Here is a 12,999-nt window from a genome sequence, read left to right as displayed (position 1 = left end):
AACTTTCTGCCAAAGTCGGAACACTTTTGCATATTTTAAACTATTCTTTTGTGCTGTTTTATGTTTGTTTTAAAAGTTGGCTTTAAAAAAAAGCAATATTTTAATCAAAATGTGTTACTTTCTTACACATACAGTCCTGATAAAGCAGTTTAACTGAATTTTTGACTGAAACCTTTGATGGATGTTTTTTCTTTAAACCTTGTTGCTTATTTATTCGTGGAGCTGTAATGTTGTATAGAAACACTTAGGGAGAACAGCCAGATACTACAGTTTGTTCTTAACAATAATCTTAAATAAATTGTTTTTCTCAATATCTTATAACTAGTGGCAGACATTTTAACATTTCATAGGAAGAGCACAGGTGCATTTAGTCGCATTGATGCCACTTAGGGGAGGTCCTGGTATCATGTGCTGGCTCACTGGAGTACGTACCTGGACAATTAATGGATGAATCGTTAATGTTACAAATTTCTCCTTTAAGTCAAAATGTCTGCTGTGAAAAAAGGCTCATGAAAATGCAGCAAACGTTGAGAAGAAAGCAGCAGACTGTTGACTAAGACCAGTCTCATTCTTCATCAAATCTCAAGGATAATCAAAACCCACAGACTGCAGCTGAGCTCAGTCTGGAGCAACATCACACAAAGGTCTGAACAGTGAAGTTAGAGATTTCAGTTGGGGTTTTTTTATGGCCTCAAAAGAAAATGAAATACATTTTATATCACATTTGTTGCACAATGTGCAAAAGGTCAAGGGGTTTAAATACTTTCCATGTGAATGCAAAATGTGTTTCAGAAGTTGTTTATGCACTGAAGTTTCTTCTTTCCTGGCAAAAGTTACAGGGACACACGTTCTTTCAGGCAGTTTTTGGTCCGCCACAAAACGTATCCCCTCTCCAAAACACAAAGATAACGTCCTTCCATCAAGTATTGAACATATTTCAGTTCATAACTAGTAACTTTGGTAAATATGGAGAAGCGTCTTCTTTCCTAGCAAAATGATATGGGGGGACAGGTGCGAGTGCCCGTTCATTGCTACTTTAAGCTTTAATTTATTATTTTATTGTTGACATTGTAAAATCCCCCCCCCCCCCCCCCCACACACACACACACACACACAAAATTTCCATTTCAGGAGTTTGATAAATAATCCCTGAACACCATTTGCAACAACGACACATTTTGGTTCCACGAGGAAAACTGTGTTTTACAAAAGTGTAATTGACTCTCAGTTTAACACAAATATCAGCAAAACTGTCCATAGAAACACACAGACACTGAATGGGTTTGAGCAGGTTTTATTAGAGCTCTATAAATTGCTTTTACAGAGGGGCTCACAGCGATCCTGAACCAGACAACTCCTACTTCCCAACTTAAATCTTTAAATCAACCAACTCAGGGAGCAGCTCTGATAAAGAGACCTGTAGGAGGGTACATCAGGTCTTTCAACGGCTTGAATTAAATCCTTCTAAACTTTATTTTTTTACAAATCTTTGCAGCATACCCAAACCTTTTTTTTACTGGACTGCGGTAGAGAAAATAGTTCAATCAACAGCTTCAGAGTCAATTACATACATAATGACTTTTAAAAGAAACTCAAGCAGAAGTCATTTATGACCTTTTTTTTTTTGTTTTTTGCAAAGCCCAGCTCACATAAGATATAAGGCCTTTATGTTGAAGGTACTATAGAAACGAGTGGGTCTACATCTACTGAATATCTTCTCTTACAGCAGGACTAAGAGCTCTAATGTAACAGTATAAATCTCTGAGGTTAAACTGAGTTAAGCAGGACTTAAAGAGGACAACAGAACCAGTGTGTTGGCTTCAGGGTTTTGTTTTTTCTCCCCCAGGTGTGTTTATTGTCGGGGGTTTCAGGCGCATTTTTGTGAATCCAGAACATTCACTTGTCAGCAGACAGCGCAGGTTAGGACTTTATTTGACCACACTGGAAAAACAAAGAAGGAGAGCAGAGAGACGGTTATAAATCGTCTCGTCTAACTCAAGCAAATAAATGTATATCACCAAACTATTCCTTTGAATGTGTTTGAGACTCACACGCTGGTTTCCTTGTAGCGGTCCAGCGCCTCCTTGGCCACAACCTCGGAGAACTTTGGGTCGGTCCAGGGGATGTCCCCATCCACACTGAAGGTCATAGGTGGAGAGTCAAAGAGCTGCACGGACACGCTCGTCCCTCCAGACTGCTGCTTCTCCTCGCCCGGCTTCTCCTCAGTGTCCCTGCTGATCACCTGCAGCACAGCGGACGGTTTCAGCTTCTTTCAACTGCACATCTTAATGACCTAAACACATCTGCATTTTCAATACTGATGCAATACTTAAGTTGCATTATTGCTGTTATGCCTACAACAACAAACTCCAACTTGCGTGTGATTAGGCTAAAAGTAAGATTTAAGGCTGCTTTTATTGTTTCCAGAGAAAATTGTCATGCATTAAAAGTATTGCTGCAAAGAAAACAAACATTTCCAAAAAAGACACTTAAAAAAACTTGCAAACAAGTTCATCGTGAAAGTATTTTTCCTGATTTCTCACTGTGTAGACCAGGCATTCAGGTGTGTTAGAGCAGAGAGAAACCGAAAACATGCAGGGCAGCGGCCCTCCAGGAGCAGAATTGGAAATGCTGGGTGTAGACCCTCGCAATTGATTAATTCAGGATATTTCTTCAGTCATTTGTCTGTAGCAGCTTGTTAGAAATTCACATGTTGATTTAGGGAAACTCCATTACTGATAACGCAACTAACATGAAATATAAAAACGATGTCACAAGAGCCCCCCCCCAGGTCGTCGTACCGCCTGAACTTGGAAGACATCGTCCTTGGTATTGTTCGCCAGAGACGACACCCAGCCGAACTCTCTGTTGAGCATGTCCAGGAGGGAGGAGGTGTTCAACACCTTCTCCTCGAACGTCTTCAGGAGAGCGTTGTACTCCTGTGTGAAGCGCTCGGCCGTGGCCAGCGCCCTCTCCAGCTGCTCCTTTAGCGGTCCCTCCAGAGGTTTCCTCCCGGAGCAGTCTGCGAAGGGAAAGGGTAGAGGTAGAAAAACTCACTTTACTGACTACGTTGGGATTTCATTAATCAGAAGAGGACATTACACGGCCATTACACTTTTATGAAGCTTAATATTATGTTTTTAAAGCTTCAGGCAAAACAAGCAGAAGTGTGCCACGTATTAAATGACGGATCCGTCTATCACATCGTGACTTTATGTTCACTTTGTGGTAATTAATCGGAGCAGTAAAACGGCAGGACACTGAAAAAGCAAACCTCTGTTTTTACATGTGAAAAGTAGGGACTGACATACTCCTGATAGTACAGTGTGTTCCATGAGGAGACACAGTGATTTCAGACTTCAGTGTTTATACGATCTGAAGCTTCCCTCTGAATGTGAAATCAATATGAACCTCTTTGTATTTCTCAAAGGTCTCAGTATGTTGTTTTGTTGTCAGAGGAACAAAAACATCAACGCAAATGAAGATATTACATAATCAAAACGCACTCATTTGAAGCCCTTTCTGTTTCCAACATTATCATAAATCCTAATTGTGTTGCTCTAATAAAAACATCTCCGGATCATCATCCACCTCCGGTTTCCTGCAGGAGGAGGCTGCACGAAAGGCCACAGCCAGACCTCAGTGCACCCACCTAACCTTTTGAACCGTTATTAGAAATTGTTTCATGGCATCTGACATTTAATGTGATTATCAGGGTATGTTGTTCATATTTTATTCTTATTCAGTGTATTTTCCACTCATGATTACGCATCAACATTTGTTTGTTTTTGCAGTCCTACACACGCACAGTCTATATTATCATCTCTATAATTAAACCTTTAAAAGAGAGAATAAAACACTTCACCAGAGTAACTTAACTTACCAATGTGCTGGATGTCTTTGCATTTCTGACACTCTTCACGGAACTTGAGGCAGCCGGCTGAGTTACGGCGAATCTCTCTGCAGGTCATCTTGCCATTGCCAAACGGTTTGGTGATGATCACATCCTCATTAATGCTGCCGTCTGCGACCAGACATAAACACACCGTTTGGAATTGTATTCACACCCTTATCCACAGCAGATAGAAGGCTGTTTTTACCTTTTCTAAACTACTAAAAATACATACTAAAACAATGTTAAATTTAGATGTTTTCTATGGAAAAGTATTAAACGCTGAGACATTACCCCCAAAATTAAAAATGACATCAGCCGACTGTTTTTACTTCTGACGGTTACATTTAAATTCTAAAGTCATAAAAGTGGTGTTAATTTGTGTATCATAAACTTCTGTTCTCTACAGAGCTGATTTTCTGCAATAATTCATATTGGAAATGGAAAAATCCCGTTGACTTTTTGTTGAGGCAACCAGTGCGATGCTAACATACGGATTGGCCTATAAAAATATATCATCCTTGCAGCACTCTATATGCACACATGTAAACAAAATATACATTTGCACTTAATTTAAAAGGACTTTTCATTTCAACTTGCAGTACAGTAATAGTGGTAGTATCATATCTTGTCAGTTTAAACTTGAGTGAGTTTGTCATATTTTTGCCCAGTTCCTCTTGACGAATCTACAGTGTGCATACAGGAGGTTTTGGTCTTTTTTTTTTTGTTCTTTCACATGGCCTCGAAAACTCAGCACTGTGCTTTATGTAAGACGTATAGCTGATACAGTAAATTCTGTTAGCAGACATTGTTCCTGATATGACTGATCTTTGCAGCTGTGTTTGCTATGGTGATTTAGTTACTTAAGTGTTTAAGTCTGCTTCATGTATAAGACACTTCTTAAATATTGACCTAAAAGATCTTTTAGACTATAACGTGCTCTCAGGATAATTAGTAAAAAGACAATTCAAACCAACCGCAAACCCTACAAAAGCCTTCTGAATACTATTAGGTAGAGTCAGTTGCTGTAATTTAAGTGTGTCAGAAAATGTACCGTCATTAGGAGCTGCGTCTGAGTCGATGTCCATCATGGAGCCCATAGAGCTGAGGAAGTTCCTGCCCATGCCCATCATCGGGGAGAACAAACTCTGGAAGCCCTGGAATGGCTCGTGGAAGAGAGAGCGAGCACTTCTGCGGTGAGAGTACGGTCCCAGGAAATTGGGGAAAAAGAACACTGGGGGGCTGTAGTGCACGTGATCAGCCACCTGAGAAACCCCGATGACACACACACAGCCCGTTAACGTCTGTATTCTGCAGTGAGTGTGCTGTTGCATCTTTAAAACTTTTGTTGACGCATACAAATACTTGATTGTGATTCAAGATGCATAGATGGTAGACTGACGTTATGTAAGGAATGCTGTAATACAATCATACGTTTACAGCGTTTATATCTATGGTGTAGCAGGTAAACAGCACCTTCATGCTGTCTGAATAGATGCTGTCCACACCGTCGGCCATCTCTGTGTATTTGTCCTCCAGGTTCTGGAACTCGTTGCTTTGCCGCTGCCCCTCCTGCTCCAGGACGTCGATCTTCTGCCCGTTGATCCAGATGGAGAAGGGAGACGTTCTGTTCAGCACCTCCTCCAGCTGCAGGTAATAGGAGAACCTTTGATTTTGAATCAAATCTTCTGTAGCCTATCTACACTTCTTTAGCTCATCATTACATTGAAGATGAGTTTGTTTTAGTAGGAGTGTGTTTCTGTAGAGTTGATACCATGCAGTATCATTAAATTTGACTATTTACACGTCACTGAAAGTATTCAAGTCATTGCTTTTCATTTTATGGAAGTCAAGAGAAGACTAAAACTTTTATTTTATTCCAAAGATATCACTCGTAATCAACATGTTTCTGCACAATTGTCCATCCATCAATCATCTTCCAGCCGCAATATACGCTGACATTTGGCGTGAGGCGGGGTACACCCTGGACACGAGGTCTATCACAACCATCCACACTCACATTCACACCTATGGGCAATTTAGAGTCTACAATTAACCTAACGGAAGAGCCCCAGCCGGGATTCCATCCAGGAACCCTCTTGCTGTGAGGCGACAGTGCGAACCACCAGTCCATCGTGCCGCCCTTTGCACATTTGTGCTAAAAGAAACTTTGCATTACAGTTACTTTAAGGGTTCCTATAAAGAACCAGCAGCATTGATTCTCAGGGCAATATGTAATCGATGAAACTGCATTAAATCCATGATAAAAGATGGCACTGACAAGCTAATATCTGGATTATAATCAAAACTCTGTATATAAATGATCTGGCATGAGTGCATGTGAGGGTCTAACCTGGCGTCCCACCAGTCCAGATCCACTGCTGCATGTTCGTGAGTAGTATTTGACGCAAGTCTTCTTCAGACAGGGCTTACACTCCTCCCACAGAGCCTGCGTGGTCTCGTTGCAAACCTCCTCCTCCTGCTCCAGCTTGGCCTCCATCTCCTGAGCCGCACGCATCGCTTCCTGTCGCGAAACGGAAAAACAGGCAAGCTCTTATTTTGGCGGGATCCGTAGGACTTAGTGGTTGCATGTTTTCTAAGGATCTGTAATGTTTGAACCCTTATTCACTTGAGATTATGTTATCAGGCTGAAGTCTTTTACTTTTTTCCCTGTGTGAAAGTGTCGAACTGTCCCAAATGTTATCAGAAGCAAAGTGGTGGGATGCAGCCTTCAACTCTTGATTCCCAGCAGACAGAGACAGGCGGAGACTCTCTAGACATAAATATTTATCTAAAGACACCTGTGAAGGGTGAGAATGAGGGCTGTACAAGAACTTCCTCATGTGCCACCACAGACCAAACACAGTTATAAAAAACAGTAAGTTTGAAAATCTGACGGTTAGAAACTCTGTTTCTGTAAGATGATGAGATATATTTGGCTTCTATTTGTTTGAAGATTACGGTTTGTATCGTCACTGGAGTTTGAATTTGAAAGTTTGTCTTTATAAGGCCTTTTTACACAAACTCCATCCTAATTTATGTTCTGTACTGACCTTTAAAAACTATCAGTAGCTGCACCTTCGGTGATGTGGACAAATTATGCACGTTATGCGTCGCATTTGCACCTGTTTTTGGTGAAAGTGCTTTCAAAGCTTTTGCAGCCGAATCTTAGATATAAGTACATACTTTATTGTCCCCACTGTGTCATGTTTCTACCTCCTTCTGGTCCTTGGTTTTCTCCAGGGCGTCCAAAAACTTCTGGTGGTCCTCTGAAGATTTCTGCATCACACTCTTCATCTCCTTCACTCCGTTAACGGCAGTTTCAATCTGTTTATCCAGATACATTTCTCCCTGAAGTGAAATCTCTGTAAAAAGAACACAACAAAATAAACGTATCACATATATACTGCTGGTGTACAGACCCTCTTTGACCACACTGATTATTTAAGTAAATTAATAATTATGTGGGATATTTCTGTTTTTTGCTTTTTGTTGCTTTAACTTTATTTACATGTAATAATATTATGAAGAACCTGCCTGTGCACTTCGTTCTGCACCCTCTGATACTGCCACAACCATCCCCCAATTTCCATTTTTAGGCATTTTCATATAAAAATGAATGGAATAACAATCATTTTAAGGCACTTTGGGTATTTTTTTTTTTCATTTGGTAAAAGTTTTAGTAATCTCCGAAACACTGAGATGGTTTTAAAGGACCAGTTCAACCAAAATACAATTCATCATCTTCCTCCAGACACAGTTAAAAGTGTGTAAAAAAAAAATTTATATGGTCATACATTTTAGGAGACATAAACAAAAGAAAATAAATTTTTTCTCTTATCCTGTGTTATAGCCAATCAGATACTGCAACTTTAGGTTTACTTATCCAGGCTTATATGTATTACTGAGATTTCTGCTGCCATTTCATCACAATGCAGGCAGATTCACAGTATTAAAAATACATTTAAAAAGTCCTGACAGCAGCTTGTTTTTAAATAAAATAAAAATGTAAAACTAAAGACTGGCGTCCTATCCAGGGTGTACCCCGCCTCACGCCCAATGTCAGCTGGGATCGGCTCTAGCCCCCCGTGACCCCGACAGGGACAAGCGGTTGAAGATGAATGAATGATAACGTTTTCTGTCGCGGTGCAGAGAAACTTACGGTTAAGATCTTGTTCCGATGGAGGAAGGACGCAGTTGGCTGAGGCCAGAAGAAAAGCCATAACACCCAGCAACTTGGACCCCTTCTTCCTCATCATCATCATAATCATCAACATCCTCTCTGACTCTCACGGGGGCCAGCAGGCAGTGATGAGAAAAAAACTGCAAACATAAAGATTGAGTTTGAACTCCTGCTCTGATGTTGTTGTAATGTCTCTCCATCTCCTCTAGAGGGCGACGTGAGCTGTGACACCAGACAGAAGCCTACGCATTAGAAAATGACCATCATTGCTCAGCAGTTTCCACCCTTACACAGCAAAACATAACAATAACCGCACTGATCAACACTGATAAATAATTCAAACTGATGGATGCTGAATGGATCATTTTCCTCCTCTCTCATTTCATTCACTTAAAGCATTGGTGAGGACCTTGCTGAACTGACCTCAGATCAGTGTTTCCTGTGACTTTGACCAACTTTGCATCATAGAAAGAGAACAGCAGGCCCCTTTTTCTCTGTTTACCCTTTTTTTTCCTCTGACGTGTGCTTGGCCAGCTGCCCGTTTATTCAACAGTGTCAACAGAGACTGAGAGAGTTCCTGATTGTTATTCCCATTCTCACACACAAGAAAAAGACAGAGAGAGAAAGTCATCATGCAGATGGACCAGCCTTTTCTCCTCTCCTGCAGATTTTCCCAGACAGTATACATCTCTATCACACAGTTGTTGATTTCTGCGGCTGGACATAATCCTCCCTTCTCTCTAAATGCACAGCACGGCGATCTAATGCACCAGTTTGTCTGCTATTGTCGAGCAAATTAATGACATTATTTTAATGTGAAAAAAAGGATTTAAAAAGCAGGGTGGAGTAAGTGAATCAATGACACTGTGGACACTGTGGACATCTAAACATTACACATGTAATTGTTAAATATCTCATTCTCAAACCATTTGGCATTGCTCTGCTGCTATAACAGCCTCCACTTCTCCAGTTTCAGGTTTTCTGCCAGATGTTGAAACCACCTGCTGGGATTTGCTCCCATTCAGCCCCTTGAGCATTAGAGAGATTGTTGGCCCGGATCACGGCCGGCGTTCCAGTTCATCCCAAAGGCGTTTGTTGACAGTTTCTTTATGGGGCTGGTTTTGTCCACAGGTTCTCAAAGTGAGCTTAACTGATTAATTTCAACCACTTGGGACGCAGCAGAAACAAGCTCTAAACACAACACTGACATAATACCAATAATAAGTTGTCATGGCAACGCATTGGCGTCATTTCTAAACTTGCAGAGTAGGGTTAGGTTTAGACAATAGAACTATTTAGCTGGTTTAAGCAAAGATCTTGATTTGTTTTAAAACAAGTATGTTTTGTTACGTAACTTACATAGTTCAGTTATTTACTTCAGATATTGACTTTTGCTTTCAGACGGGAAACAAACGACAGTCTGCCAAATTCATGTGTTTGTTTGGCCGAGCAGTTGATTCCCAACTCCTTCCGACATGGACTACGTGATCTGACAGTGCCACAGTCAGAGGCTTGTGCGCCCGTATCAGACGCAGAGGGTCACTGACGAAGCTGCCATATTTGAGTAGTTGGAAGCAAGAAATGGCAACATTATCATTCATTATCAGTCACCACCGCTGGTCCAATATTCTCTTTGAGCTCTGTTTTTGGTCTCCACCATCTCCTAAGGCAAGTGTCTGGCTCTTTAGCTTCTAAATGCTCCACTATGTTCACCAGCTAGTCGCTAACTGTGTCTAACTGGCGTTTGTGGCTGGACCAATGGCGTACTGTGGGTTTATCAGAACTTTGGGACTGACCCAAAACAAAAACAATGAGCTAAAAGATGCTAAAACACTCTGAAGCCTTGTAAAGCAAGAGGGAAACTGCAGTCAGGTGATAATTCTTTTTGGCTTCATCACTATAAGCGACATCTTTATACTTAGTAATTAAATCCACTGTTGCAGCAAAATATTGCAGGTTTAAGTACATATGGACGGGAGTGTCCACATATAGTGTAAGTTAAGTTGATAAGTCATTAAATGATTTAAGCTAAGGTGAATGTTGACATATACAATACAAACGTTATTTGTTTATTATCTGATCTGTATATTTTTAAAACGTGAAACACAAAATGTCACTAGAACAAAAATATATCTTATGTAACTTTGTTTTCAGATGCATCCCCTGCTCAGTGATGTTTTTCACTCGCCCACATCTCCTGTTCCTATGGAAACGAGCAAAGTAAAGTATGTACAGCCCGTATTTTTTGCATCATATTTGGTATAATGGCTGTGCCAAAAAAATTAAATGAATGAATGAAATATTCTGGATGTTCTTTGCATTATTTCATGAATTTCAGCTTGACATATTTGGCATCTATAGAAACATTTGGATCCCTTAAAACTGTGAGTTTTGAACAATTGATTTTCTCAACTTTCAGATAAATCTAATAGCAACTATAATAATGAACATAAATAAAATCCACTGATGGTTTAGCTCGGATTCTCTGCACTTTTAATCTGCAGTGAAAAACAGAAAAAAAAGACTGGACACCCACCTGGGGGCTAAAAAAACCAACCTGTCCCACTTTATCCTCTACATGTGTTCACAAGTTTAACAGTGCAGTGCAGCAGCTGACACAATGAGGTCATTATTCATGTGACAATAAGCCCCTCTCTTAAAATATAGAACGCCAGTTAGTGGACGGTTTGTAAACAGGAGCTCACTGTGACCAGTGACTGTGACCTTTTATTATGAGAAAAATCAACAAAGCAGAATGAGTAAGAGTTGATGTGCACATAGGAAAGAATGAGCAATGCATTAAAAACACAACCAGACCGAGCGAGAAGGAGTTTAACAGACAGAAAGAAAGTTAAAAGAAAAAAGAGGAGAAATAATTTACAATGCAGAGGTCAAACAACATTATTTGCTGACTACCAGCTGCAGAGATCCTGGTTACACAACTGAAAGTATGCAAACAGTCCACATGTTGTCTGAAAGGCTTCCAGAAAGTTCTGTTTCAGCCTCATGAAGTAAAATACAGTAAAACCTGAGTCTGAGTATTTTCTTTGAGTCAATATTGAAAACTAGTACCTTATTTTACATTGCATAACATAACATATATCACTAAATTACGATTATATTGGTATTCTTGTATAACATTCTATATCATGGCACTGTCTCCCATTTCTATCAAATCCATAGCATTGTAATATTACTTTAAAGTGTGCATATAACACAATATTCTTTCCTAGGAAGCTGAATTTGTCGCTTATTTTTTATCATTTGTCATTTTTAACTTAATTGGCTCCAGTTGCCAGATTGCAGATGTAAATACTTGGCTGGTTTTTTTTGTGAAAAACAAAAGTAAAATATTTGGCTTTGGGACATTTGTGCGAACAAAACAAGCAGTTTGAAGAAGTCCCCTCGGCCTCAGGGAAACTGTGGCAGACATTTGACATTAATAACTAACATTTTATAATCAAACAATTAAGTGATAATGAAAATAATCACTTGTTGAAACCATACTCTAATATATTATTATGTATGTTATATAAAACATATTACATTTCATGCATCGAGGTTGTCAGAGTTGCACCACTGAACTTCTTTGCACAAATATTTAAATGTAATTTGTTTAACTTCCCTTTTATTTAATCTAGATAGCTATTCACTGTTTGTTTTCACCTTATACTTCATATCTGTGCTGCTGTAACACATACTTTCAGTAATGTTGGAAGGACTCTCCTAATCCCAGAATAAGGAGGAACAATGAATCTAATCTGGATCATGTGGGCTCCACTTACAACAAATGGGACACCTGCACATGTGGCCTCATTTTGGCCTCATTTGAAGTGTTCGGAGATGTCTGCACCCAGTGGATTTACTTGTCATGTGCTTATGGAGAAATGAGACTCAGTTCTTCACTAGAAAATTACAAAATGTTTCCAATTTTAGAACTGTTGATGCTGCAAATGCTGCTATTATTGTACAGTGCATGCAAATAGTACGACTGCAGGCTACCCACCACTGTCAACCACTGTTCACCATCTAATAGCCTGTTTATATTCATGCTCTGCAGTTAGTGCTGCTGCTGGGTGTGTGCTTAGCCTAGAGTGTGTGAATCAACCACATCATGAGCTCATCTGCCCTAATCCAGTTGTTTTGATCCAAAGATGGAGGTCACACCCATGAGTCAGTAAGCAATGCAAAAAAACAAACAAACAGCAGTCACCTTGAGAGTCAGTGTGAAGAAAAACAACTAAAGGGACCAGGTTTTAGAAATGAAATCAAGACATATTACACAACCGAGTTAGACATGTTCACATGTCATAAGTTAAACATGGGAAATGTGTTGCACTCTATTCACATGCATCATCATAACACTGTTATCACAGCTTTCATGTAAAGAGACAGTTTCCCCCTGAGCATCACCAAGCTGCAGCCTCTCAAAAAAAAATAAAAAAATAAAGCTCCCATGACTCACCTCTGTGTGTTTCCTGAGACTCCAGACCGTCTGAAGCTGCTCCGCTCTCCCCGCTGCTCCTATTTATACCAGCGGATAACGGCCACGGTGCAGACATGTGATGCACGCAGAGCTGTCAAGTTCAGGCAAAATAAATACCAACTTCCTGTATTACCATTCAAAATAAATTTCCTACCGCGAACGACATGCATGGAAATATTCAGATCCTTTACTGATCACCACACTGTAAAACATTCACCAGTAAAAGTAAAAGTCCTGCACTGAAAATGTTACTTAAGTAAAAGGAAAATGTATTTAAAAAGGACCTAATGCAGAAAAAGGGCCCATGTGAAATTCAATATTTTTTTCCTCACACATTATTGTAAAAGCAGCAGGAGTTGGTTGAGGTTGTGCTAATTTAACTACTTTGTATAAAACAGCAACTAATGGTTGTTTGCATTATGGATTCATCTGCTGTTA

At 39.9% G+C, this 12,999-nt stretch overlaps 1 protein-coding gene across 1 annotated transcript; it reads right to left on the bottom strand.

The window, feature by feature from the left end:
• Positions 1–1,278: 1,278 nt before the first annotated feature.
• clu (clusterin) lies at positions 1,279–12,595 on the bottom strand. Its single transcript, XM_083934500.1, has 10 exons — positions 12,541–12,595; positions 8,055–8,215; positions 7,109–7,257; positions 6,246–6,416; positions 5,369–5,539; positions 4,947–5,157; positions 3,884–4,024; positions 2,802–3,022; positions 2,052–2,242; positions 1,279–1,941 (listed from the first exon to the last, which is right to left on the bottom strand). The coding sequence occupies exons 2-10, from the start codon at positions 8,167–8,169 to the stop codon at positions 1,929–1,931; spliced, it is 1,383 nt and encodes a 460-aa protein (XP_083790626.1). The 5' UTR covers positions 8,170–8,215; positions 12,541–12,595; the 3' UTR covers positions 1,279–1,928.
• Positions 12,596–12,999: the final 404 nt, after the last annotated feature.

This window comes from Echiichthys vipera (genome assembly GCF_963691815.1).
Source record: "Echiichthys vipera genome assembly, chromosome: 19".
NCBI classification, from domain to species: domain Eukaryota; kingdom Metazoa; phylum Chordata; class Actinopteri; order Perciformes; family Trachinidae; genus Echiichthys; species Echiichthys vipera.
The sequence above is the reverse complement of the archived record's forward strand: the minus strand, read 5'-3'. Positions and strand labels throughout refer to the sequence as shown.

Coding starts and splice junctions, on each gene's coding strand:
- clu (XM_083934500.1), bottom strand. CDS start 8,169: ATGTTGATGATTATGATGATGATGAGGAAGAAGGGGTCCAAGTTGCTG. Junction 5,158..5,368: donor TCTATTCAGACAGCATGAAG/GTGCTGTTTACC, acceptor GGGGTTTCTCAG/GTGGCTGATCACGTGCACTA. Junction 4,025..4,946: donor AGACGCAGCTCCTAATGACG/GTACATTTTCTG, acceptor GTCTGGTCGCAG/ACGGCAGCATTAATGAGGAT.